Source organism: Idiotropiscis lumnitzeri, chromosome 4 (genome assembly GCF_059441095.1).
Source record: "Idiotropiscis lumnitzeri isolate Australia: NSW breed Sydney's pygmy pipehorse chromosome 4, RoL_Ilum_1.0, whole genome shotgun sequence".
NCBI classification, from domain to species: Eukaryota; Metazoa; Chordata; class Actinopteri; order Syngnathiformes; family Syngnathidae; genus Idiotropiscis; species Idiotropiscis lumnitzeri.
In genome coordinates this window covers 24,254,836-24,277,443 of record NC_142394.1, presented here as the reverse complement: position 1 = coordinate 24,277,443, position 22,608 = coordinate 24,254,836, and the positions used below count along the sequence as shown (strand labels likewise).

Genomic DNA, 22,608 nt, shown 5'->3' with positions numbered 1-22,608 from the left:
GAATCTTTGTTGGCCAATTATATAAAAACGCACAAGCAGTTTGTCAGCTGGTAGTTTGAGCCACTCAAGAATTACAGCAAGTGCAACTATAAGAAAACTATTACAAAACACATTACATTTTTTTTGTTGGCTGGATTGTTTGCGTTTCAATAAATCTATTGGAAAAAAATATTTTAGATACAGTGCAATCTGACTTTAACCTACTAATTTGGGCTGATTATCCGTTAAGCTAAATACTTTTTTTCAAAAAAAAAACCCCACTCTTAACGGTACAAAATTATTTTTTTAAACTTTTTTCATGGCCTTAAAATGCCCAGTGCTGTACATTATTGTAAATTAATATATATATAAAAAAGCTCGAAACAGTTTGAAAAGTTTCAAATTGTATTTTATTTACTACCAATGCTTAAATGTTTTTACACAAAAATACATGATCATAAAACCATAAATGTAAAGATTTTATTCATATTTATATAGCGCCTTTCACACCCTGAAAACAAATATGACATCATTTTTTAAATTTATTTAAAAAAAATTTCCAACAAAGTAAAATCTACAGGTAGTCATTTATATTTCATCTATATGAGCCCTGACATTGACCCACGATCAGTCGTTTTTTTTTTTTGTCCCCTTGCTCTGCAAAAAACTGCCTATACAGTTGGAAGTTCCATCAAGCTTTTCAGCTGGATGACATAAACATGCACTTGGCGTTGGGACGCACACGAGTTATTTTGACGTTCTTTTAGCAGCACTCTGGTCTGCAAAGTCAACAAGAGCAGCTCAATTTGTGGTCGCAGTTTGGCCTCTCCCACCAGGCGGGGTAAGAAGAGGGAAAAGTGGGGGCAAGGGAGGGTGGGGGTCTGGTGCGTCCTAACACAGTCCACAGTGGGAAGCGTTCAGAAGTCCTCAAAGATCTTCTTCACGCTGACTTGTCTGCTGCTTCTCTGCTCCCAAAGGTAAGACTTGCACCCCTGCTTATTTTTTTTTTTAAATTGTTTTATTCATTGACAGCGGCCTTGAGAGCTCAACTACACTTCACTGAATGAAACATCAAATTAAAATGTTAGATCTTCAGGTGTTTAACATGTAACTTGACAAAAAAAAAGGGGGAAAAGTTTTGAACATTTAGCACAAAGCAGCTGAGCAACGACAAATAAAAGAGTTGCTGCAGGATGAAGATTGTTTGCCACATCGGCAGTGGGGGGGGTTAGGGGGGCATGGGTGGTGAGGGGTGCTGGTGCCTGTGGGGGAGGGTTATATTGGTCTGGGTTTATCCTGACATTTGACTTGGAATGCCAAGAAAAGACTCGAAAAAGGCGACAACATCTCAGCCTGGTGTTCCCTCCCATGTGAAGGAATGCAGGTTGTCATGGCAACTACCCACTTGCTTATGGACTTACACACTTAAAAGATTATGAACATTTGCACTAAGACGTCCAAATGGAGTTCTCTAAGATTCTCCCAAAAGAGCTGAAAGCAATTCAAAGCATTTGTTTATCCAGGTAAGCTTTGCAAGCGCTCCCAAATGGAATCAAAAGTGTTTTACCAGACAAACTTTTGTTCCAAGTTGTTGAAAGCCTCATCTTTCCCCAATAGAGCCTTACTTTTATGAACGGTGCGACTGGTGGTGCGACTGTGTCATTTTGCGGATGAGCACAGCCTGGCGGATCCGCAGGTGGGCGGGCTGCGCCACTGTGGGGAGTGTTTACAGCCAACCAAGCCAGCTCCTCTCATGCCCTTTAAATGTGCCGCCACTGAGAGTCTCCACGCTGACATTTCTTTGTGGAAGAGGACAGCGCGGAATTGCAACTTTCAGCCAGGACCCATGAGCCAAATTGGCAAATGTCCATAGCGAGCATTGCGCTTGCACCAAACCGGAATTTGTGCACCGTCGTCAATGGGCTGACTACAAAAATAAAGCCCAAAGAATTCAAATCAAGTCAAAGAGTTTTTTCTTTAACACTAACATACTGTTAACTATTATTTAACCAAGTCATCTTTTCAATTTAGCAGAATTATGAATGTAATTTGGTGTTGTTGATAGTCAGTGTGGCTGGCGTGCTGCCAGATGTGCACCTCGTCTCCCAAATTCTGCTTTGTGCGTAATTGAGGCAACGCGAGCAAATACACGCTAGCATGCTGCTAAATGCACTAATCACAGATTTTTTTTTCTATTAGCAAAAGGAACTGGAGCCGATCCCAGCTCTACCAACTCGCAGCGTATATATGTTCACATCTATTAACATAAATGATGGAAAACGTTGAGACAAGTTGCAGATGGACGAGAATCTCAGTGAAAAGTCAAAGAGAAAAAGGCATGAACTAGAAAAGAGGATGAAAGGTTCTCAAGTTACTTTTCCACTCTGCTGAGCTCAACTTACCTTTTCTTCTTTCTTTCTGGACTGTGGAGCCTTTGTCTCTACTCCTGAACACCCCCCCAAAAAAAACCACGCCTTGGAAAGTCTTCAATGTTCTTCCATAAGCATGAACTTAGTAACTTATTTCACCGCTTTCACTTATTCGAGGTTAGCTGTTCAGTAACCAACCAAACGTAAGCGTTAGCAACAACGGTTGAGCTACACGTAGCAGGAACGGAGTAAAGGGCAACTGCTAGCTTGCGTTAGCAACAGTTTTAGCGTTAGCAACTCTGCTATTCAGGTAGTTCACATAGCTTCAGTCAAGTCATTTATCATCACTAATATGTTATAAACAAAAAAAATCAAATTGTGACCTGTGTTTGATTGGGGTAAAAAAAAAAATAAAAATCAGAAAGCATCTGAATAGTCAAAAAAATAGCAACAAAATATGTATTGTCAATTTTTCTCTTTGCGGCTCTCGGAGGAAACATTTTGGACTCCTGAGGTTTAAAGTTTGAAAAAGGTTGAAAAAGGGTTTATATGCTCTCTCTTTCTTAGCATATTTGTTTATTTTGTTGTTTAGTCATAGTGGAAGCATTTGGTGAGGTTGCCACTTCCTGCATCCTCACGTCAGGATGTTTATGGCGAGGAGACGACCATATTTGCGTCAGGCTCGCCTTGAAAGCACAGCACTCATTCTGTGTTGTGCGTCAGGTAGTTTTCCTGGCATGCAGACACGGCCGAGTCCGGCAGAAAATCAAACAGGCTTGCGTAGCAAAGAGCTACTTTATGAGAGCGGCTGGGTCTTTTCCAAATAAAACACTTTGTTTGGTACTTGCGTCACCTCCTCCTCTTCCTCCTCGCCCAATGAGGATGGTGATGTTCCTCCAAGTCAAACACTCAGATGAGATTTTTTATTTTTTTTTTCCTCTTCTTCGCAATGTTGCTTTCGGGTATTTTTAGAAGAGATGCTGCTTTGTGCGCAATGTTCTTGCTCTGGAACTTTCCACCAACAAACAAATAAACATACTACTCGCTGACCATCAACATCTTCGTCGTCTGAGTATATTTTGGACAATTGCATGTTTTCGACTTCACAGAAGATCATTTTGTTGTAAAGATGGCACCTTTCCATGGAGAATTAAGGCAAAGACAACATATAGAAGAGTGGATCAAACAAAAGGTCAACTTGCTGAGGCAGGAACTCAAACAAGTTGATCAGATCATCTGTTCGAGAGCAGGAGAACATTCCGGATGTTGATGTTGAAAGGAGGCCAGAAGAACAGCAGCAGCTTTTGCATGCTTTGATGCCGGCACGTCGTAGCCTCCAAGCAAGCGTTCCTCGCGCATTCCAGATGTCTGCACGATAGAAACGCTGAGCGGGAGTCAACCCAAACAAAAGATCTTTTTATGCAAGTCATCATTTGACAGGAGACGGAGGCAGAAGGAATTCCTCAACAATGAAAGCTCACACGGCGTCGGAGCGGCAAGACAGAACGCTCGCTTGTTCAACAGCTGGGAAACAAACGTGCAATCATGTTGATGTCTCAAGCAAGAAAGAGTAAAAAGCTTTCAAGACACCTCATTATGTCCTCAGGGGACCTTGCCTAAACTGGCCAGAAAATATTAAACAAGACATGAAATGCTTCGTGGCGGATTTTAGCTTTGTAGCTAATTTCCATCCATTTTAGTCGCAGAAAAAAAAAAGAAAATTAAGTAAACTGTGACTTAAAAATCCATGCAAAGGTCTACCGGTGTTCCTCAGGGAATCCTCCTAGGGCTCCTGCTGGTTCTCACTTTTTGTTTAAAAGTCTCCTTTTGCTTTTGTGTCCACAGACACTGAAGATGAGGGTGTGGATCATTTTCCTGGTTTGCCTGGCCGGACACGCCATGGCTGCTCCTGTAAGTCTTTCTGTCCGACAACCAATCAGAGCAAAGTCATCGTCATCAGAAAAACCTCAAAAGTTCTGTTAGAATATTTGCAAAGCCCCATCTCAGTCACTCCCGAGTTAAAAGTTCCAGACAAGTTCTTTGTAGTCGTACTCCTTTAGGACAGGGATGCTCCAGTCCGGTCCTCGAGAGCTTCATCCAGTCGGTTCTAGATGTCTCCCTCCTCCGATACACCCGATTCAAATGATACCCTCATGATCAAGCTTTGCAGAAGCCTGACAGAAGATCCTGATTATTTCAATCAAGTGTGCTGGAGGAGGGCGACATCCAAAACATGCTGGATAGGCGCTCTTGAGGACCTGAATTGGGCGCCAATGCTCTCGGTGTTTCTTCCACATGCACTGCATGTTTAATTTAAGAGATTTCCCTCGTGTTTGTCAGACTGAGGAGCAACCGATGGACGAGGAGCTGGTGGCCGTCGAGGAGCAGCCGATGGACGAGGAGCTGGTGGCGGTCGAGGAGCAGCCGATGGACGAGGAGCTGGTGGCGGTGGACGATCCCGTGGTGGAGGATTCACTTGCGAGGGCGAGTCATGAGCACTCTTACGACAAAGAAAAGTTCCTCCACAGTGTTTGCCGTTGGTCAACTCGGGCCTCAAGTCCCAGTCTGTAAAAATGTATGAGAAAGAAGCGTTTGATCGGGATCTGGACTACGATTGGATTACCAAATCCATGTCCCCATTATACTTGGATCAGGGTCGCGTGAACTACCCAACGTGGAGATTGAATCCGATCAAGCCCCGTCTGAGTAAATGTTTAGAAATACAGCACCGTGAAATTAAAACATCTGCTGGACCGAGCGAGAACATTTCCGATGTTGATGTTGAAACGAGGCAAGTAGACGAGATGCAGCTTTGCCGATTGGTCCTGATGCTGCCATTTTGCTTTTTTTTTTTTTTAAAACGCAAATGTTCCAGTCAGAAGAAGAAAAAAATCCAAACGTTCCCGCTAGTTTTTGTCTACGGGAAAAAAAAGTAAAGTTCTCCTCTCAGTTGAGACCGGGAAGCAGCAGTTCCGAGATGACACGGAAGCGTCTCAAATCTGTAGATTCTCAGTAAAGGCGAAACGTTTTCAGCAACCAAGAAGAGTCCAGTTGCCCTTCAACTTTTGTGGGACATTCCAGACGTTGACTGTGAAAACTGAAATTTGATTCTCCAGCTGGTCCCGATGACGTCACCGAGTTTACTTTCATTCCCGATCCTCCGCACCATCATCTTCATCGTTCAAATCCCCAAATTTCCGTTGAGAGACGTTTATGTGGATAAACAGAAGGACGCTTCCAGCTTGGAAGTCATTCAGCAGGAAATCAAATGCCAAGACAGAATGTTCTGGAAGCATTTTGTTGTTTTCCAAAAAAACTTTAGCGTGTGAACGTTGGCTTCTCCCGGGCTCCCGAAGGAGCACAGACACCACAGCTGGAAAAAGCAGCCTCATGCAACCTCTCAGGAAGCGCTGACGTCTTCCTGGCTTCACCACATGGAGATGCAGCTGCTCGTTAGCGTCAGCCATTTGGGTCCTGCCGCTCACGGGCTAGTTCCTTCTGGGCGGAACCTTCTGGAATGTGGCCAGTCCCACCTCAAAAGGCTCGGTGCTCATAAATAAAACCTTGGCTGTGCTCGGAGTCACTCCCTATCCGCGAGTGTTTATGAAAGAGAGAATTACGCGTTGTGTTTTTAAAACAAACTAATAGCTTAGCCTGGGGCCTTCTAGCTTGATGTTATGCCGAAGAAATACTGGGAAACACACAGCTGTATCATTTTGAAAGCAAATGACATTTGAACACAAACGGTGCAGCAACACATTTAGACATTCACTCTAACAGTCCCCCCCTGTCAAATTCTTTATCCTCTGCGAGGAGCTGAGATGATCTGAGACATCTGTACAGACGTCCACGTATCATTTTCAAGCTTTTAATTTAATCAACTGTCCTTTTTGTTCAACATTGGGTGGAAAAAACATTTGCAACAACACAATTTGCAAATTTTTTCAGTTCATTATCTAAAGGTAAATTTATCAGATTTTATTTTGTGAGGTGGCCACACGGGATAAAATCATCCAAGTAAAATATTTTCGTAGACAATATAGCTACTTAAAAAATAGACTATACATCTACTGAAAAATATCTGGCTCCTGATGATTTTATTTTCTGTAGCCACAAATAAATAAGTAAATTTACCACACCGTTTTTTCCCACTGTAACTGATTTTTTTTCTAGTTTTTCGGATCCCCTCAGATAGCCTTGATAAAAGTCTAGCTCTGCCACTGTCATCATAATTTGATCTATAATGGGAAAGATTGCACAGGAACAAGAACTATCCTCGAAACAACTAGTTCCTGTTCCTGTGATATAAAAATCCCTATCTAGTATTTCAGAAGTCGGGACTAAGGAGATGATTTCAAACACGGTCACTGTGGGCTCGCGCATTCCACCCGCTTTTTAATCGGCTTTTCGTCTTATTGTTGACCTTTGCTGCTTTCCAGGAAGTGGAGGTTGGCACCAACCCTGTGCAGGTGGAGATCGGCGAGTTTGACGAGGCCATCGAGCTGGAAGACGATGTTGCCGAGAGTGAGCGGTTCGCCGCAACGTTTCACCAGCTGCATGCTCGTCTGGACTTCAGATTTAAAGCGACACAACCACGAGCGAAATGACACGTTCAAGACCAGAATTATGTATAATCAGGACAAGAGTCGTAAAGAGTGCGGCACACCGCCACAAGAAACACAAACACAACACACACACACACACACACACACGAGATCTTTTCATAAAAATCAAAATGTTAAGCTATGAATATATCCTCCGTCAAAACAAGAACTGCACAGAAATAGAGTCCCTCAGTTTACGACGGAGTTGCGTTACGATCAGGCAGATCGCTAAGCTAGGCTAACACAGTCGCAAAGTCAAAGTTGGAGGAAATGAATCCAAAAGAATAAAAAAATAAACAAAATTAAATAAATAAAAGGTGAGTTGAGTGGCAACTGATTTCTTGAGCCACGCAGAAAACGACTTCAATGGATATGTTACTGATCTCACAATTGCTCATGTCGGAACTGTCATACAATCGGAATGCATGTCATTCAACTGCATTTTTATTTTCCTAATTTAGCCAGTTTAATTTACATGAACTATTTTTTTTCACATTTATTGTAGTTATTCTTTCATTTATGAAAATTTTCTATTTTTTCCATTTTTTTGCACTTTGTATGACTCAGTTATTTTTTTATTTAATAGTTGTCCACCTATCTCTTCTATTATATGTGTGTTTTATGGCATCATTTTTACCTAACATTTTTTTTTCATCAATTTTGTAGTTTTCCAATATTTCTGTACAAAACTGTCCCTTAAAATTTTCTTTGTGTTTCGCTCCCAAAATTTTCAATTTTTCCAGCATTTGTGTATTTCTTTAAAATTTTTGGGAAGGTTTCACTTTCTCTCAATAATTTAAAAAAATCTAAATTTGTGTAGGCCAACAAGTTAATGTTTTAAAACAAACTCAATTTTCCATTTTTCCTAAATCGGTGTATTTTGTGTTGAGTATTTTTCACGTTTGATGTACAGGTCATTGTGGCACTTTTAAGATTTAAATATCACATTTATGATTAAACATGATTACAACTCATGTAAGTATATACGAGCCTTGAAAGGGATGTTAAAACACAAACACGACAAACAATGCCGCTTTTCATGATGATGATGACGACAATGATGATGATTTTTTAATTTTTTTCCCAGACCCATGCCTGCAGCACGAGTGCAAGAAGGGCAAAGTGTGCGAGGTGGATGACAGCAACACTCCAATTTGCGTGTGTCAGGACCCTTCCACCTGCACCCCCGCCGAGGGACAGTTTGAACACGTCAGTTCTCACCGGCGACCACGCCACAACCATTCACACACACACTGGACCTAAAAAAAAAAAAAAGTAGTATCATCGCAACCCCATCCACTTCAATAACATAGTTCCAGTTGTCACCCTTCTCCTAAAATTCCAGGAATGTTTATCATTTGATACTTGTGCTTCCTGGAATTGTTCAGAGCTGTAGTCCTCCAGAATCTCAACCGAAAATTCCTAGAACTGTCAAACTACAACGCCAATAGCACAATCTTGTTTTAACCCAGATGTACAGATAATAGTTCCTGCATTCCAAACACACAATCAACGTTTCTCGCCTGGAACTTGAAGAACTTAAAAGGTGCTGCTTGTATGATCACGTCCGAAGTTTTAACTTTGTCGTTATATTCAACGTTGAAGGCTTAAATCGATCCAGACGGGAGATTTGAATTCTTCAAATTTCCTTCCTATATATATATACTCTGCTCATGCCAGTAGTTTCATGTTTCTGTGTCCATGATTTTTGAAGCCGGATATTGTGACACCTGTGAGTAGCAAACTCCCTACAGCGTCAATGCAAGGTGTATTACAAACCAAAAAAATGCTTGCCCTTCAGCGGGTTTTCTTTAGGCTTTGGATTTAGACAATCGTTACCGCAGTTGAAACATTCGAGTGTTGCAAGTCCCAGTTTTTTCAGCTAAACGAGAAAGTGAAATTTAGAAAACACAAATCATTGCGTCTCACTGCTGCAATGTCATATTCAGGTTTGTGGCACCGACAACAAGACCTATGACACTTCCTGCCACTTCTTCGCCGCCAAGTGCGCCTTGGAGGGAACCAAGAAGGGCCACAAGCTGCACCTGGACTACATCGGACCCTGCAAAGGTGAATCTTAGACTTGCCTTATCGGGATAAATAAAGGTTTTAAACTCACAAATAAACACAAGAAAGGAGGATGGACCAGATGGCTCCAAATGACACTCCCTTGGCCACGCCCCTTAAAGGCAGACATCTGACACATGATTATGCGATACCAAAAATTTCTTGAAGAGGTGGAAAACACTGGGAGTAAGCATTTTCTATTAAAAATGAGAGTTTGTTCCCACCAAAAAAGAAGTAAAAAAAATTTGCGCAGACAAGTGATTATTTTTTTTAAACTAATTAATCATAAAGAAATCCATGATTAATTGTGATTAATCACATTTTTCAACTACTATTTTTTGCTAAGCTTATAACAGATATTTATGCTAATTGCTAAGTATGCAAATTATTTATTAAGAAAATCAAACTGAGTTAAAATATTTAACTGAGTTAGATTTTTGGGGATTAATCACCTGAGTTAATGCTTTAATTTTGACAGCCCTAAAAAAAATGTACATTATGGAAAAAAAAAAATCTGCATATAGATGAAACTCCACTGCATTTATATATATTCAATAAAGTGTTGGTTTTCTCCCTAAAATCACAGTGGCAGGATTTGGGGAACCGTAACGGATTAATAGTATTAATTTTATTACATTTGATATGGGATTAAATTGCGTTAAGAGCTTGGTCCTGGACCAAATTCAACTTGAAAGTCAAGGTAGCAGCAGACTGCCAAGTGTGAAAACAATTCCAAGCACGAGCAGCAGCAGCAGCTGCAGCGTCCTGTCAGCTGAGACGCGTCCAAACACGTTTGTGTACACACTCAAACTGGGGTGGAGCGCGGGAGTGCGAGGCTCAAGTGGAGAACAGGCTGACGGCATTGACATGGAGACGCTTCCTAACAGACTAGTGAATGAGGCGTTAGCCTGCTAGCATGTCAATATTAGCATCAAAAGCTGTTTTCATCAGCGAGATTAGGATCCAAGAACTGGACTGTGTTTTGCGTTTTCTGTTTGTCTATTCAACTCACCAATTCATGCAAGCATGTGTATCCCGGGTTTTATAGGTCCCATACACAACTCCTTCCAAAATTCACTCAGTAGCACTCCCTGGGAAGAAAATGTTTTGCTCCTGACATCTGTTTGACAACATGCAGTGGTATGGACATGTCTTTTAGAAGCGGACACACAAGAAAGTGTTAAAACACGAAACTGAACAGAACACAAAGTCAGACATTTTAGTCTCAAGCAGCTATTTGGGTAATTTTCAGGTCTGGAGATTTGGTCCAAGAGTCCCAATGAGGAAGAAGGTATCAGCACACCCAGCGGACGTTCTGCAGCATCTCAGGTGCCAAGGTGGACCTGGTAGCACATTTCCGAAAGACGATAAAATGTAGACCAAGAGCTCAAATTTTCTGGACTGGATTTGATAATAAATAAAATTCATTTGCGTGAGAAAAAGCTATTCCAGAGTCCAACATTACGGGTGGCCTAATGGCACTGGGCCAGGCGGGTATGGCGCTGAGTTGGGAGAAGCACAAACAAACAAGAGCACATGACCGCCATTTTAAAATCTTTGCACCGGCTTTGTGACTGCACAGAAATCGAAGCCTGCTTGGACAACGAGCTGAACCAGTTTCCTCTGCGCATGAGGGACTGGCTGAAGAACGTCCTGGTGACTCTGTACGAGCGCGACGAGGACAACAACCTGCTGACCGAGAAGCAGAAGCTCAGGGTGAGTCCGCTCCGCACGAACGGAACCTTCACGGACCGGTAGGCGTCCCTTGCCTCTTTCACACCGACAACACACGGGAAAAGTGAGTGGCAAGTGTTAAACTTCACACTCCAGTCCCAACTTTCCACGACTCAGTTATGCCTCTGATACAACTTTCGAAGGCAGGAAGTTGCCAAGCGGCCTATGACCCATCATTTTTTTTTTTTTTTAATCGCTGCTGTCCACATAGAACAGCGACGTAGGAAAAAGACGGCTCTGGCAAGACGGTGTGATAGGGGCTGATATCAAGAGTCTCAGGATGAGGTTTAGGTTGACTTTCTTAGCTCTCGTGGGAGTCAACTGACGATTTGAAATGTTGGTAAACTATTTGGAATGTTGGCAAATGATGAAGGACTTTATTAACTCATTCCCAACATGCCGAGTAAAAAAAAAAAAAAAAATGGATCTTTGACGTCTTTAGCCGTCAATGGCAGTAAATGAGTTAAAGTCACAAAATTAGACCGAAAATCTCCACCAGCCAATTTCCAAAAATTGCTTCAACCAAAATTCAAATTATCTGAAATATGCGTTAGCTATAGTCAAAAATAGGGTATTACCCGACTAAAAAAATAAAAACATAAAAAAAAACGAAGGTCCGGCTGTTCGACTCTTAGCTGCTTGTGATACCAGAAAGAGCAGCATAAAAACACAACAAAACCATGTTGGCTTTTTAGTTGATTTTTTTAGCAGGGTATTTCAAAAATTCACTAACAAATCGTTTTTGATTCAATCCCTGGTTTGATGCCATCAGAAGAAAATGCTGATCATAATTTTCTGAAGCAAAAGCGTAAAAAAGACAAATCCGACTGCGTTCACGGAGAACTACAGAATTTGGAGAACATTTACTGATGAGCAGCGGAACAAAAACGATCTCGAAACCATTAACCGATTATCAAAATAGTTGTCGATGAATTTGATAATCATTAAGCTGTCATTGGTCGGCCACGTCACAGGTGAAGAAGATCTACGAGAACGAGAAGAGGCTGAAGGCGGGAAAGCACACCCTGGACCTGCTGGCTCACGACTTTGTCAAGAACTACAACATGTACATCTTCCCCGTGCACTGGCAGTTCAAACAGTTGGACCAGCACCCCGCCGACGGGTACGTACGCTCAGACATCGACGCCCACTACTAGACCCTCCACGGTCACAGGATCGCCACTTTAAAGCGGCCTGCATCAAGGCCATAAAATCAGTATATTTCTTAAAAGGAAACTAAACCCACCAAATATTTACAGTTGTATAATCGAGCTATAACCGGAACATCACTTAATTAAAGCTGAAAAGCAGTTTAACAGACGCCCTGCTTTCCTTTGATTGATTGACCGGCACGAACACAAAATAAAAGAGAATTAAACATCATATAGAAAAAGACAGAAATGTTCAAGCAAACCATCATTTTGTAAAAATTAAAGTCATACACTAGCATAATGGTAACACTTAACTCATTCACTAACAGCAGAGTTAAAAAAAAAAAAAAAAGGTTTTTGACGTCTTTAGCCGTCAATGGCAGTGAATGTGTTCATGTGTGACGCCATAAATGGCCAAATGCAAATTATGATACAAACCATTGGAACAGCAACGCATACAAAGTTGGGCTGGCTGCAACTAATGATTATTTTAACGACTGATTAATCTTTTGATTAAGCGATGAATCAGATTTAAAAAAAATAATAATAATTTCCATTATTCAAGAACAAGCCATTATTTCAAAAAATGCACAAACACAAAATCGATGATGATTCAGTTCCTGGTTTGGCCCGTAACATGTTAGAAAAATCCGCCAAATTGCTGATCATCATTATCCAAGTGAAAAGCAGACATTTGCATATTTTTGGGAAAAAAAAAAATAAATCAGTCGGCTTTCATAAAGGAACACAAAAATAGCTGAAGTTACGACAATTTAGTGTAAACGTCTAAAAACTACAAATCAATTGCCAAAATCGTTGTTGCTGAAGAATCGATTGATCGTTGCATCTCAAGTCAAATCCTATGAAAAAAATGACATTGGCGTTTTAGCGTGATTATAAAGCGCTTGTTTGATTGACAGCTACCTGACGCACAGTGAGCTGGCTCCCCTGCGTGCCCCCCTCATTCCCATGGAACACTGCACCACACGCTTCTTCGAGGAGTGCGACGCCGACAACGACAAGTACATCGCCCTGGAGGAGTGGGCCGCCTGCTTCGGCATCAAGGAGCGTGAGTAGCCCACACCCGACCCGCAACTTCCCGACATTCCTCGTCTGCACGCTGAGCATTTTGCCTTCTACGTTTAGGCAAGTTGCAAACAGAGTGAACGTTCGCTTCAAGTCCATGAACTGCCAAATAAATAGCCGAAATGAACAAAAAAAATAAATAAATAAATTTTAAAAAAAAATGGGGATGTCCAAGTCACTTGATTTGGAATATCTGTTGATGCAGTGTCTAGATAAAAAAAAAAAAAAAATTAAATTAAAAAAAAAAAAAAAAAAAAAAAACAGGACCAACTATTCCACTAACGTGTGCCGATTGGTGTAGCCTTAAGTTTGCGGCACAAAGATGACATCATAGAGAAGCGACTGTTGTTGTGTTAGCGTCTCAGATGCTAAATTAGTGTAGCAAAAGCGCTAATGCGATACCCCCCCCCCACATCGTATCAACAATCAAAACAATGGGAGAGCAATATCGTCGGATTTCAGACCTAAACATAGATCATCGCATAGCACAGCTCCTTTCAACAGCTTTGGCTAACAATAAAGTCCTTCGGCTATATCGTACAAATTAGCATGAAGGAAGGATGTGACATAACACCCGAGTCGTCGGTGGCATCCCCATAACCGAGTGAGATGTCATATTGTACTCCCAAAATTCAAAAGGACATTTGAAAATACTTGCAAAATACACTTGATAGCTATTTGCTGAAAATGCCAGCCAACTCTCGTTTTTTTAATTGCTTCAAGATGCCACACAATACTTTACTGAAGCACTCCATCCACTTGAAATTGCTTCCTTGGTAGCATAACACCACCAGATGGTGCCAAAGCAATATTTTATTTTAAACAACTTTGGCCTGAACACAAAAACAGCGATTAGGTGAGTTTTTCAGCTTTTCATCCCTAAACTGAAAAACAAAACGTTATTTCAAATCGAGAAAATGCACAAATTGATTATGACTCAGTTAGTGGTTTGGTGCATAACATCCGTCTGAAAAATGTAAAATAAATAAATAAATAAATAAATCCTGATCATTGGTTTTCCAAAGTAAAAGCAAATATTTGCAAATGACCTTTTTGGAAAAATAAAATAAAATAAAAATACAAAGATAACCCAATTATTTACACGGACGAGTCAATTACTGAAATCCGAGACTTACCGTTGCGAGACTGAAATTCTGAAGATTTGGACAATTTGAAGTTTAATGAGGTGTCGAAACAAATGATCAATTCTCAAAATCCATTCTTCGTTGCAGCTCTGATTCTATTTTGTCAGTGAAAGTTGAGACACATTCTGAGAAAACCCTCGTTTAAACACGTTTTGTATTACGTATCTTCTGGAGTTGTCTTATCGTTGGAAGGTGCTTTTGATATCTATCGGACTTAAGAGCAACAACTACTGTTTGTATTTGAATTCAAAACATTTTTCAAACAGAAATTTAAAAAAAATCCTCCAGTTAATTCTTTCCCACCTCTAGTACTGACGAGGTGAAAAATGTTTTGTGTCTTTGCAGAGGATGTGGACAACGACCTCCTCATCTAAGTTTCTCTCTCACAAGCAGAAGCGCCACACGACTGGCCGCTTCTTTGGGGACAAGGTGCTCATCGCTAAGTTTAAGGAAAAAAAAGAAATTAAATAAAAAAAAATTGTTTTGGTGCTAACTGCTTTTTTTTTTTATTTTTATTTTGAGTTTTAAATAAACTTTTCTGCCTATACCACTATTAAACAAGCAAAAAATTCCAAAAGACAAATGTGCACAAACTAACATCAAACTAAAAACTTGTGATGTAAATGTTTTTTTTTTTAAATGATATTTAAATTTATTTTTAAGGGATTCCATTGGATATGAATTAGACAAAAATAAAGTTTGGAAATAAATTTTCCCTGCGCTTGCTTTTCTACTGCACACTTACTTTGTTTAGTTGTTGTGCTCCACTACTGCGCTCGCTTGCACTTGCCTGGTTTCCATGGCGACGGCCCTAAAAGAAGATAGGCATGTTTAACGAGGGGAAAGTCTCGCAGGCTGAGTTTTTTTTCTCTACAAAGTGTTTCTACTGACAGCAGCAGCAAAGCTTCCTTGAAGAAATACAATAAAAGAATCAATCAAACGATCAAACGTCTGCATGCCTTTCGTATCTTCATCACAAGCTCACCGCACACTTTGGACATCCTCATCCTCAATTTAGCAACTCATCACCTGCCGTCGGAATGCTAACGTTAGCATCGCAGCAAAGAATCTCCTGCAGACTGGCGGTCCCCTGGGAGACGACGGAGGGCCGCACCCAATCCCCATGCACACCCGCTCCTCCTGAGTCGGCTGAAAGGCGAAGCACAGACAAGAAAGTTCAGCTCCTTAAAAGGAAAAGAAATCACTGAGTGACTGTTAAATTCACAAATCTCAACTGTGCAACAAAATGTCCAAACAATCCATTATCATTATTGTATAGTAATCCTCAGAGTATGTACGTAATATAAACCACTAGAAAAGAGACGTTCTTACTTGACTTGAGATTGTATACAGTATATTTTCATTTTAATGTACCATATTCACTGGATGTTGTTTGAACACTTTTATTACAGTTCATCTTTAGCTACATGCAGGTTTAAGATACTTCCTTTTTTGTATGTGTGAGTGTAATATATATATATATATTTTTTTTTTTTTAAAGAAAATGATTGCATCACTTTTCATCCACACCTGCAATTTCAATTTACATCTCACAGGGGATCGATACACCACATTTTTAGTCATAAAATTTGGGCCACATACTATATATATCTGATTCCTGTACATGTAGCTAACCTGTTAAACTCCATCAAACTCGCCATCTTGATCGATTTTATAGTAGTAATTATTATTATGATTTTTTTTTTTTTAAATACAGGTCGCTATTTTTACTGCTGTCAACATTTAACTAAGTGGATATACTTTATGTAAATACAATATTTTAAAATACAGTCAGATAACTAAACTTTGGTAGTTGTTATACTTTACAAAGTATAATATAAAAAAGCTAATTCAATTGAACATTTAAAAGTGCAGCTCGGTGTCTATCTTGGGACGATGCTGATATTTGAGCTACTCTTAAATGCAGTTTTCTAGTTACATTTGGCCAGTTGGAGGAATTTTACGCACCCAGATAGCAAAAGATGTTTAATCAATGTTGAATTATAGCGTTAAGAACATAGATTTTTTTTTGTGTTTTTTTTTTGTTTGTTTTAGTTGAAGATTGATGGCCAATCAACGCTGGCTCAACAGGATTTGTCAGCATTGAAGTTTGGGATTCAAAATCTGAATCAACATTCTATTTTGGTTGAATTTTAGATTTGACAGCAACATAAATGGGTAGGGTAGTCGGAAAGCTCATGATGAAAAACTAATCCATAAAAAAAGCACAAGTTTCAGAAATGTAAGAACGAAATTCTTGCCCAGAAGTTTGTACAGAACGGATCTTATTCAACCCTCCAGAGGTCCGCTTTAATTTCGCCCCGAAGCGGCCAACCAGCAGCAGCGCAGCCTCGACGTGCTCACCCCAGAAACATTTTACGATTCGCTGTGCTGTCGGCATCGGCAGAGGCTCAATTTATTGCGATTGGTCGAAAGCGGGAGGGACGGCGAGCGCTGCGTGTGGTTGGCGGAGAGCAGCCGAACGCGGAATATGATTGGCTAAAAGTGCGACTGAGGCATGTGAGTTAGCGCAGCGCGGCTGAAACCCGGCGAGCGAGCACGTTGTCAAAGTGCTTGTGTTGGACTCATTCAAAGAATAACTTGTGAACGAAAGCAACTAAAACCTGAGACAATCGACCTTTGGTGAGTAACATCTCGGATTGAGGCTCGTTTAACTGCTCAAAGTTTGCCATTTTGCTTCTTCTGCCGCATTGGTTTCGTAAATTGGGTCGAGGAGGGAGGGCGCCGTCTACGTCCTGGTAAGAGAAAGCTATCTGTTAGCCACTCTTCGCTTAAAAGGCGTCATTTTCACTCAATTGCGGTATTTCATACAGCGGTAAGATACTTCCCGTGATAAGCGCGTTTACAATCCATTATCGGGCTTCTCGTAGACGCCTTTGTCCGGGAATTAGCCAGCATCCTGTGCTTGTCCACCGCCATGCTGCGCGCTTTCGTTTTCGCTCCAGGCCGCTGCCTGCCTTTCTCGTCGTTTTTATTCCTTGATTTAACGTATTTTTGCAAAACAACCCTTCCCTGTTGTGCGTACTTCTCCGAATAGTTCTCCTGCTCTCGGCTCTTTTCGTTGACCAGTTAGTTCACCAAGCCGCAAGCGTGACTTGGAACTCGATCTGGCACGTGCTAGCCGGCGTCGCTGAGCCTCGAGGCCCCACCGAAAAGTTCTCGAATCTTCACATAAAATCGGCTTCGGATTGCACTCCCTAGTTAATATAGCCTGTGAGATGGCCATTTTGTTGTGCTGTTGAAATGAAAAGTGCAGATAGTATGGATCATCCCGAACAAAGTGCTCTCAATTAGGGTCGGTTGACGATTAATTCCAGGTCGATGATTGTGATCAGCGGGACAAAAGTAGTGGTTTGGGATCAGCAATGAAGACTGCGTTCAGAACCATTTACTCATTCTCTATTCCCTAATCACCACAAATGGATCTAGTTCCCTAATTTAAAAGATATTTCCAAAATCTCATGCTAGCAATGCGCTATTGTGTCATCCAGCAAGTACAGAAGAAGAAGAAGAAGAAATGGTGATGGAGAAGCCAAGTGCCCAGCTGGTCGGGCGAGAGTTTGTCCGACAGTACTACACGCTCCTCAACCAGGCGCCCGACTACCTGCACAGGTACGCCCGCCTAATACCCGCAAGTGTGCCCACCTACCCGCCCGCCAGCATTCTCATGAATTTTGTGTGTGTAGATTCTATGGCAAGAACTCGTCGTACGTCCACGGCGGGCTGGACACGAGTGGAAAGCCTCTGGAGGCCGTCTACGGACAGTCGGTGGGTTGCGCAACCGCTGCACAATAATTAGTGTATAACACAACAACACTTTAACGCTACAATTTTTGCACGACATTTCATATGCCAAACCTCCAACGCAAAATGTCCACCACAACAAAAGCTATATAACCCTTCGTACCAATAACATTACACGATACAGCCCGCGTGATTCCTACGCAACATGTCCTACACAACAGTGGTGACACCACAAATTGGAGAGCTGTTGTTCCACTTCCTACACAACCATCACCGCACAACAATTGCTGCGTAAGACCTCCATCATAATCTTTGTTACACAGTAATTGCACAACAATCTTGACATATTTTTACAACACTTGCTATGCAACATTGTCATGTAATACAGTGGTACCCAATCACCGATCCGCGGGCCGCTTTGGATGGGGAATTAAAAAAAAAACAAAAAAAACTTGCTGTTGATGCTTGTCAGAATGTTAATTGTCTCGGTCACATTTTGCGAATATTAACACACACGCTAGCAAAATGAGTGACGGCAGCACGTACGAAGCTCGCTCGTGACATTGAGCGGTAATTTTGTCACGTCATGCCGCCAGCATCTGGTCCGCAAACGTTATGGAGTTGTATGAACCGGTCCACGAGCGTAAAACAGGTTGGGGACCTCTAATGTAACACTTACCCGACTACAAAACGTGCTACACGATTATGACAAAAGTCTCACACGCTTCCCGCACGACAAATGCTACACACCGATTGCGACATAACAAATACTGACAGTTATTACACATGTTACGATAATTACGATATCCGCTTATCGCTCAATTAGCAAAAATAGTCACGCTGGTGTTTTCGGACTCGATAAATGTTCATTTACATTCGTGTCGGTTCTGTGAACATTGGTTACACCCGGCATGAATTTAGAGATACTGGCGACCGGCACCAGATATATGAGCTGATAGCGAGACCAACGTACTTCTCTCCAATGCTGGTGTATCAAGGGAGCTTGAAATCGCATCAGTGAGTGAATTCTTTGCGTTAAAAAAAAATACATTTTTCACAAAGGTTTACCAATAACGCGATAATATACCCCAAAAAATACTGCAAAGCTGCATTTGCTTCACCGAACAATTCTGGATTGACGTCGTTTCTGAACAACAGCTCTTGATTATATTAGAAATTGCGAAATTTGTGGATCGTCCTTAACGCAGTTGGTAAGAGAAATTGAGAAAATCGCATACAGTTTTTTATTGACAACAATTTGACGTGCTTTGATGCGCGTAAGAACTGAATGTTCAGATGATTCGCCAGCTCACGTAAAGTATAGGCGGGTTCGCAGCGTCCCTTTTTTCGAGGATTTCATTTGCTCACTTGAACTATTTTGTCCTGCCTTTGTTCATTTTGTGTTGACGTAATTCCGCTGTCAAGCACTAAATTGCAGCGCACAATTTTGTTGGGCACAAAATTTGAAAGAAGGGGAAACTGGAATTATTTGAGCTCTGCCTAAATTTAGCTGAAAATCCTTGAATGTCAAATCCTCTGGAATCCTACTTTTTACGCTGACAGAAAGTGACGACTGTAGGTTCATTTTATTAGGAATATTTTTCAACGTGATTAATTGGTTTATTTGCTAGGTTGAACAAAAAAGTGCCACGAATTCTATAAAAACAGGCCGATTCAATTGGAGTGATTACAGGCCGCTTGGACCCGGAACAAATTAAAACCAGAAATCAAGCGTCTACTCTACTTCCTCCGTAACAGTAGACGTCGCATAGATAAGCTCGTCAATGTCAACGATGCGTTTGTGTGTTGTAGGACATCCACAAGCGCGTGATGGCACTGAGCTTCCGCGACTGCCACACCAAGATCCGTCACGTGGACGCGCACGCCACCCTGAACGAGGGCGTGGTGGTGCAGGTCATGGGGGAGCTCTCCAACAACATGCAGCCCATGAGGAAGTTCATGCAGACCTTCGTGCTCGCCCCGGAGGTAACGCATGACCGGCCCTTGCCGCAAAACGGATCCCGCGTTTGACGCTTTGTGTGTCACGTAAAACGATGCTGACGTTGTTGCGATCCTCCCCAGGGTACGGTGGCCAACAAGTTCTACGTCCACAACGACGTCTTTCGCTACCAGGATGAAGTCTTTGCAGATTCGGACTCGGAACCACCTGAGGGTTAGGAATTTATTCCTCTGATTATGAACAATAAAATAATGAAAACAGTGCTGAGCGTGCGTTTGCGTTTAGAGTCCGACGACGAGGTGGAGGAGCTAGAGGAGCGCGTTCCTTCTCCAGACGTCATGGCCGACGAGCCCGTTCCCGCTTTTTACCAACCTGCGTCCATGTAAGCACACGCAGAAAAACAATCATCGCTTATTCCACAATCACCTGAGAGGCTCACTACAGGGGTGCAACAAACGATTTGAATCGGAAAATCGGTTTTGATTTGTCAGACTGAATTGAATCGTTAAATTTTAAAGTCTTTGCATCATTTTGCACCTCATGTATCACCATGCATATTGAATCGTCTTTTTAATGAGATGCCAATGGGTTGAAACGATGAATCCAATTATCAAAAATAGTTTGCTATTAATTTAATAATTATTTCAGCAACATTACAAACTGCGTGAAGGCTCGGGACGGTGTGACACTGGTGTTTTTGTTTAGTACGGAAGCATCGCACCCTGCTGATGAGGAGGAAGCGGCGGCGGCCACTCCGGCGCCAGAACCCGAAGCGGAGAAGGAAGCCGAGGTCGTCGACACGGTGGAGCTCAAGGCCGCCGCCGTGCCCGAGCCGCCAAGTGAAGCGCACTCGCACTCTGCCACCGAGCAGGCGGACAAGAACGCAGACGCTAGCGCAGAACCCGCTGAGACGACGCCCGCCGCGCCGGAGGAGAACCGGGTCAGTGGCTGCTTTCTCCACGCCAACCAGATGCTAACAAGACGCTAACGCCACACGTGTTGCTCTTTGCAGCCGTTCTCGTGGGCGTCTGTGACCAGTAAGAACCTTCCGCCCAGCGGGGCCGTCCCCGTGTCAGGCATCCCGCCACACGTCGTCAAAGTCGCCCCTGTGGCACCGGTAGGTCACACCCAAGACCGGTGCTGTCCAAACTATTTGAGGCATCGTTTTTTTTTTTGGATTGGCCCACCACTTAACCGCCATGTCCTTGTTGGTCATGCCATTGTTTTTCAATTCAATGCCGCCCAAGAATTTGTTTCAGGAATCTTGTTCCGAGTTGTTGGATCTGAAGCGGGTGTGTGTGCGTGTTTGTCTGCAGGTGCGCGTCGATGTTAAGTCAGAGTCTCAATCGGCATCACAGAGACCTCCACAGCGGGACCCCCGACCACGAGAGCAGCGACCCGGCGCCCCTCCCCCCACGCATAGAGGGCCACGCCCTAGTACGCACTAAACAGAAAGTGATGTCGTCAAAAGCCCACTGCAGACGTTGCCAATTTATTTTTTTTTGGTTTCCAGTTCGTGAGGGCGAGCAGGGTGAGGTGGAAGTCCGGCGGATGGTGCGTTACCCCGACGCCCATCAGCTGTTTGTGGGGAACGTACCGCACGCCGTAGACAAGAGCGAACTCAAGGAGTTCTTTGAGCGTAAGTCATGTGACCACGCATAGTCCTTAGCGGGAAGCATCGTCATCACGTATGCGTGTCACCTAAAATGTGTACGCACGCGTGTGTGTGTTTGTTTTGTGCGGCCTGCAGAGTACGGGACGGTTCTGGAATTGCGGATCAACAGCGGAGGCAAACTTCCTAACTTCGGCTTTGTGGTGTTTGACGACTCGGATCCGGTTCAGAAGATCCTGAGCAGTCGGGTGAGTTTGGCCTTCCTGTCCATTCACAAATATCGGCGCAAGGTCCCCCTTAGGGTCGGGATGTTGTTTGTGATAATCCAGTGAAGTTAAAATGTTCGATTAAAACATGAAGATAGTGTTTGATGGGACTTTTATTTTTACATCTGTAGAGAAAACGCCAAAGAGCAAAATTAGATTTTTAAATCACAATTTGCCATTTCTTTTCCTTGAAAGGGGAGGGGGTAAAAACATTTTTGAATGAAAAAAAAAAAAGGGAGCTTTTCTGAGCGTTAACTTTGCGTGTCTCGTCTTCAGCCCATTAAGCTTCGCGGTGAAGTGCGTCTCAACGTGGAGGAGAAGAAGACGCGCTTGGCCCGGGAAGGCGAGCGGCGGGACGTGCGGCCTCGTGGACCAGGCGGACTCGGAGGTCCGCGCGAGCGCATCGGTGGCGGCGCTCCCAGGGGCCCGCCCGGCGTTGCCCGCGGGGGAGCTGCCCAGAAGCCCAGCTTCGGTTCCGGCCGTGGCGCACCACCCAGCGAGGGGCGCTACTCGGCGCAGCGCCAGTGAGGTGGCGGCGACGACGACGCCTTGATGATTGGACTTGACCAAATTGACCTTGAAGCGTCCTTCATGTCTTTGGATTTTAGCCTAGTTTCCAGATTTTGGTCGCGTCACTGTCCCGCCCTCGCTGCCATCTTGACTCCCGGACGTGTCCTGTCTTGTTTTTGTTTTTTCTTTTCCCCTCCAAGTGGACTGGAAGTGAGAAATGGACTTGAATCTCCCGCCTGTTCTGTTCCTTAAAGGAACGCTATGCCGGTACCAGAGGCACTGGCGTCTTTTTTAGCGAGTTTGGCGTTTCCCGCTAAGCCCGCCCACCACGCAACTAAATTAAAGTCGGTTCCTCTTTTA

At 42.7% G+C, this 22,608-nt stretch overlaps 2 protein-coding genes across 2 annotated transcripts; both read left to right on the top strand.

The window, feature by feature from the left end:
• Positions 1–856: 856 nt before the first annotated feature.
• sparc (secreted protein, acidic, cysteine-rich (osteonectin)) lies at positions 857–15,075 on the top strand. The gene is made up of 10 exons (XM_088293329.1): positions 857–956; positions 4,194–4,259; positions 4,689–4,832; positions 6,788–6,872; positions 8,040–8,161; positions 8,902–9,022; positions 10,602–10,735; positions 11,728–11,876; positions 12,825–12,973; positions 14,481–15,075. The coding sequence occupies exons 2-10, from the start codon at positions 4,203–4,205 to the stop codon at positions 14,507–14,509; spliced, it is 990 nt and encodes a 329-aa protein (XP_088149455.1). The 5' UTR covers positions 857–956; positions 4,194–4,202; the 3' UTR covers positions 14,510–15,075.
• A 1,564-nt stretch (positions 15,076–16,639) lies between these two features.
• Positions 16,640–22,608, top strand: g3bp1 (GTPase activating protein (SH3 domain) binding protein 1). Its single transcript, XM_088293619.1, has 12 exons — positions 16,640–16,778; positions 17,648–17,768; positions 17,843–17,924; positions 19,713–19,886; positions 19,983–20,073; positions 20,146–20,242; positions 20,566–20,800; positions 20,873–20,977; positions 21,177–21,297; positions 21,374–21,499; positions 21,611–21,720; positions 22,015–22,608. Exons 2-12 carry the CDS (start codon positions 17,674–17,676, stop codon positions 22,264–22,266), a joined length of 1,488 nt encoding a protein of 495 aa, XP_088149745.1. The 5' UTR covers positions 16,640–16,778; positions 17,648–17,673; the 3' UTR covers positions 22,267–22,608.

Bases quoted from the DNA above. Each gene is read 5' to 3' on its own strand.
- sparc (XM_088293329.1), top strand. From the start codon at position 4,203: ATGAGGGTGTGGATCATTTTCCTGGTTTGCCTGGCCGGACACGCCATG. The intron at 9,023-10,601 runs GTGAATCTTAGA...GTGACTGCACAG, and splicing joins CTACATCGGACCCTGCAAAG to AAATCGAAGCCTGCTTGGAC. The intron at 11,877-12,824 runs GTACGTACGCTC...TTTGATTGACAG, and splicing joins GACCAGCACCCCGCCGACGG to CTACCTGACGCACAGTGAGC.
- g3bp1 (XM_088293619.1), top strand. From the start codon at position 17,674: ATGGTGATGGAGAAGCCAAGTGCCCAGCTGGTCGGGCGAGAGTTTGTC. The intron at 20,074-20,145 runs GTTAGGAATTTA...GTTTGCGTTTAG, and splicing joins GGACTCGGAACCACCTGAGG to AGTCCGACGACGAGGTGGAG. The intron at 21,500-21,610 runs GTAAGTCATGTG...TGCGGCCTGCAG, and splicing joins ACTCAAGGAGTTCTTTGAGC to AGTACGGGACGGTTCTGGAA.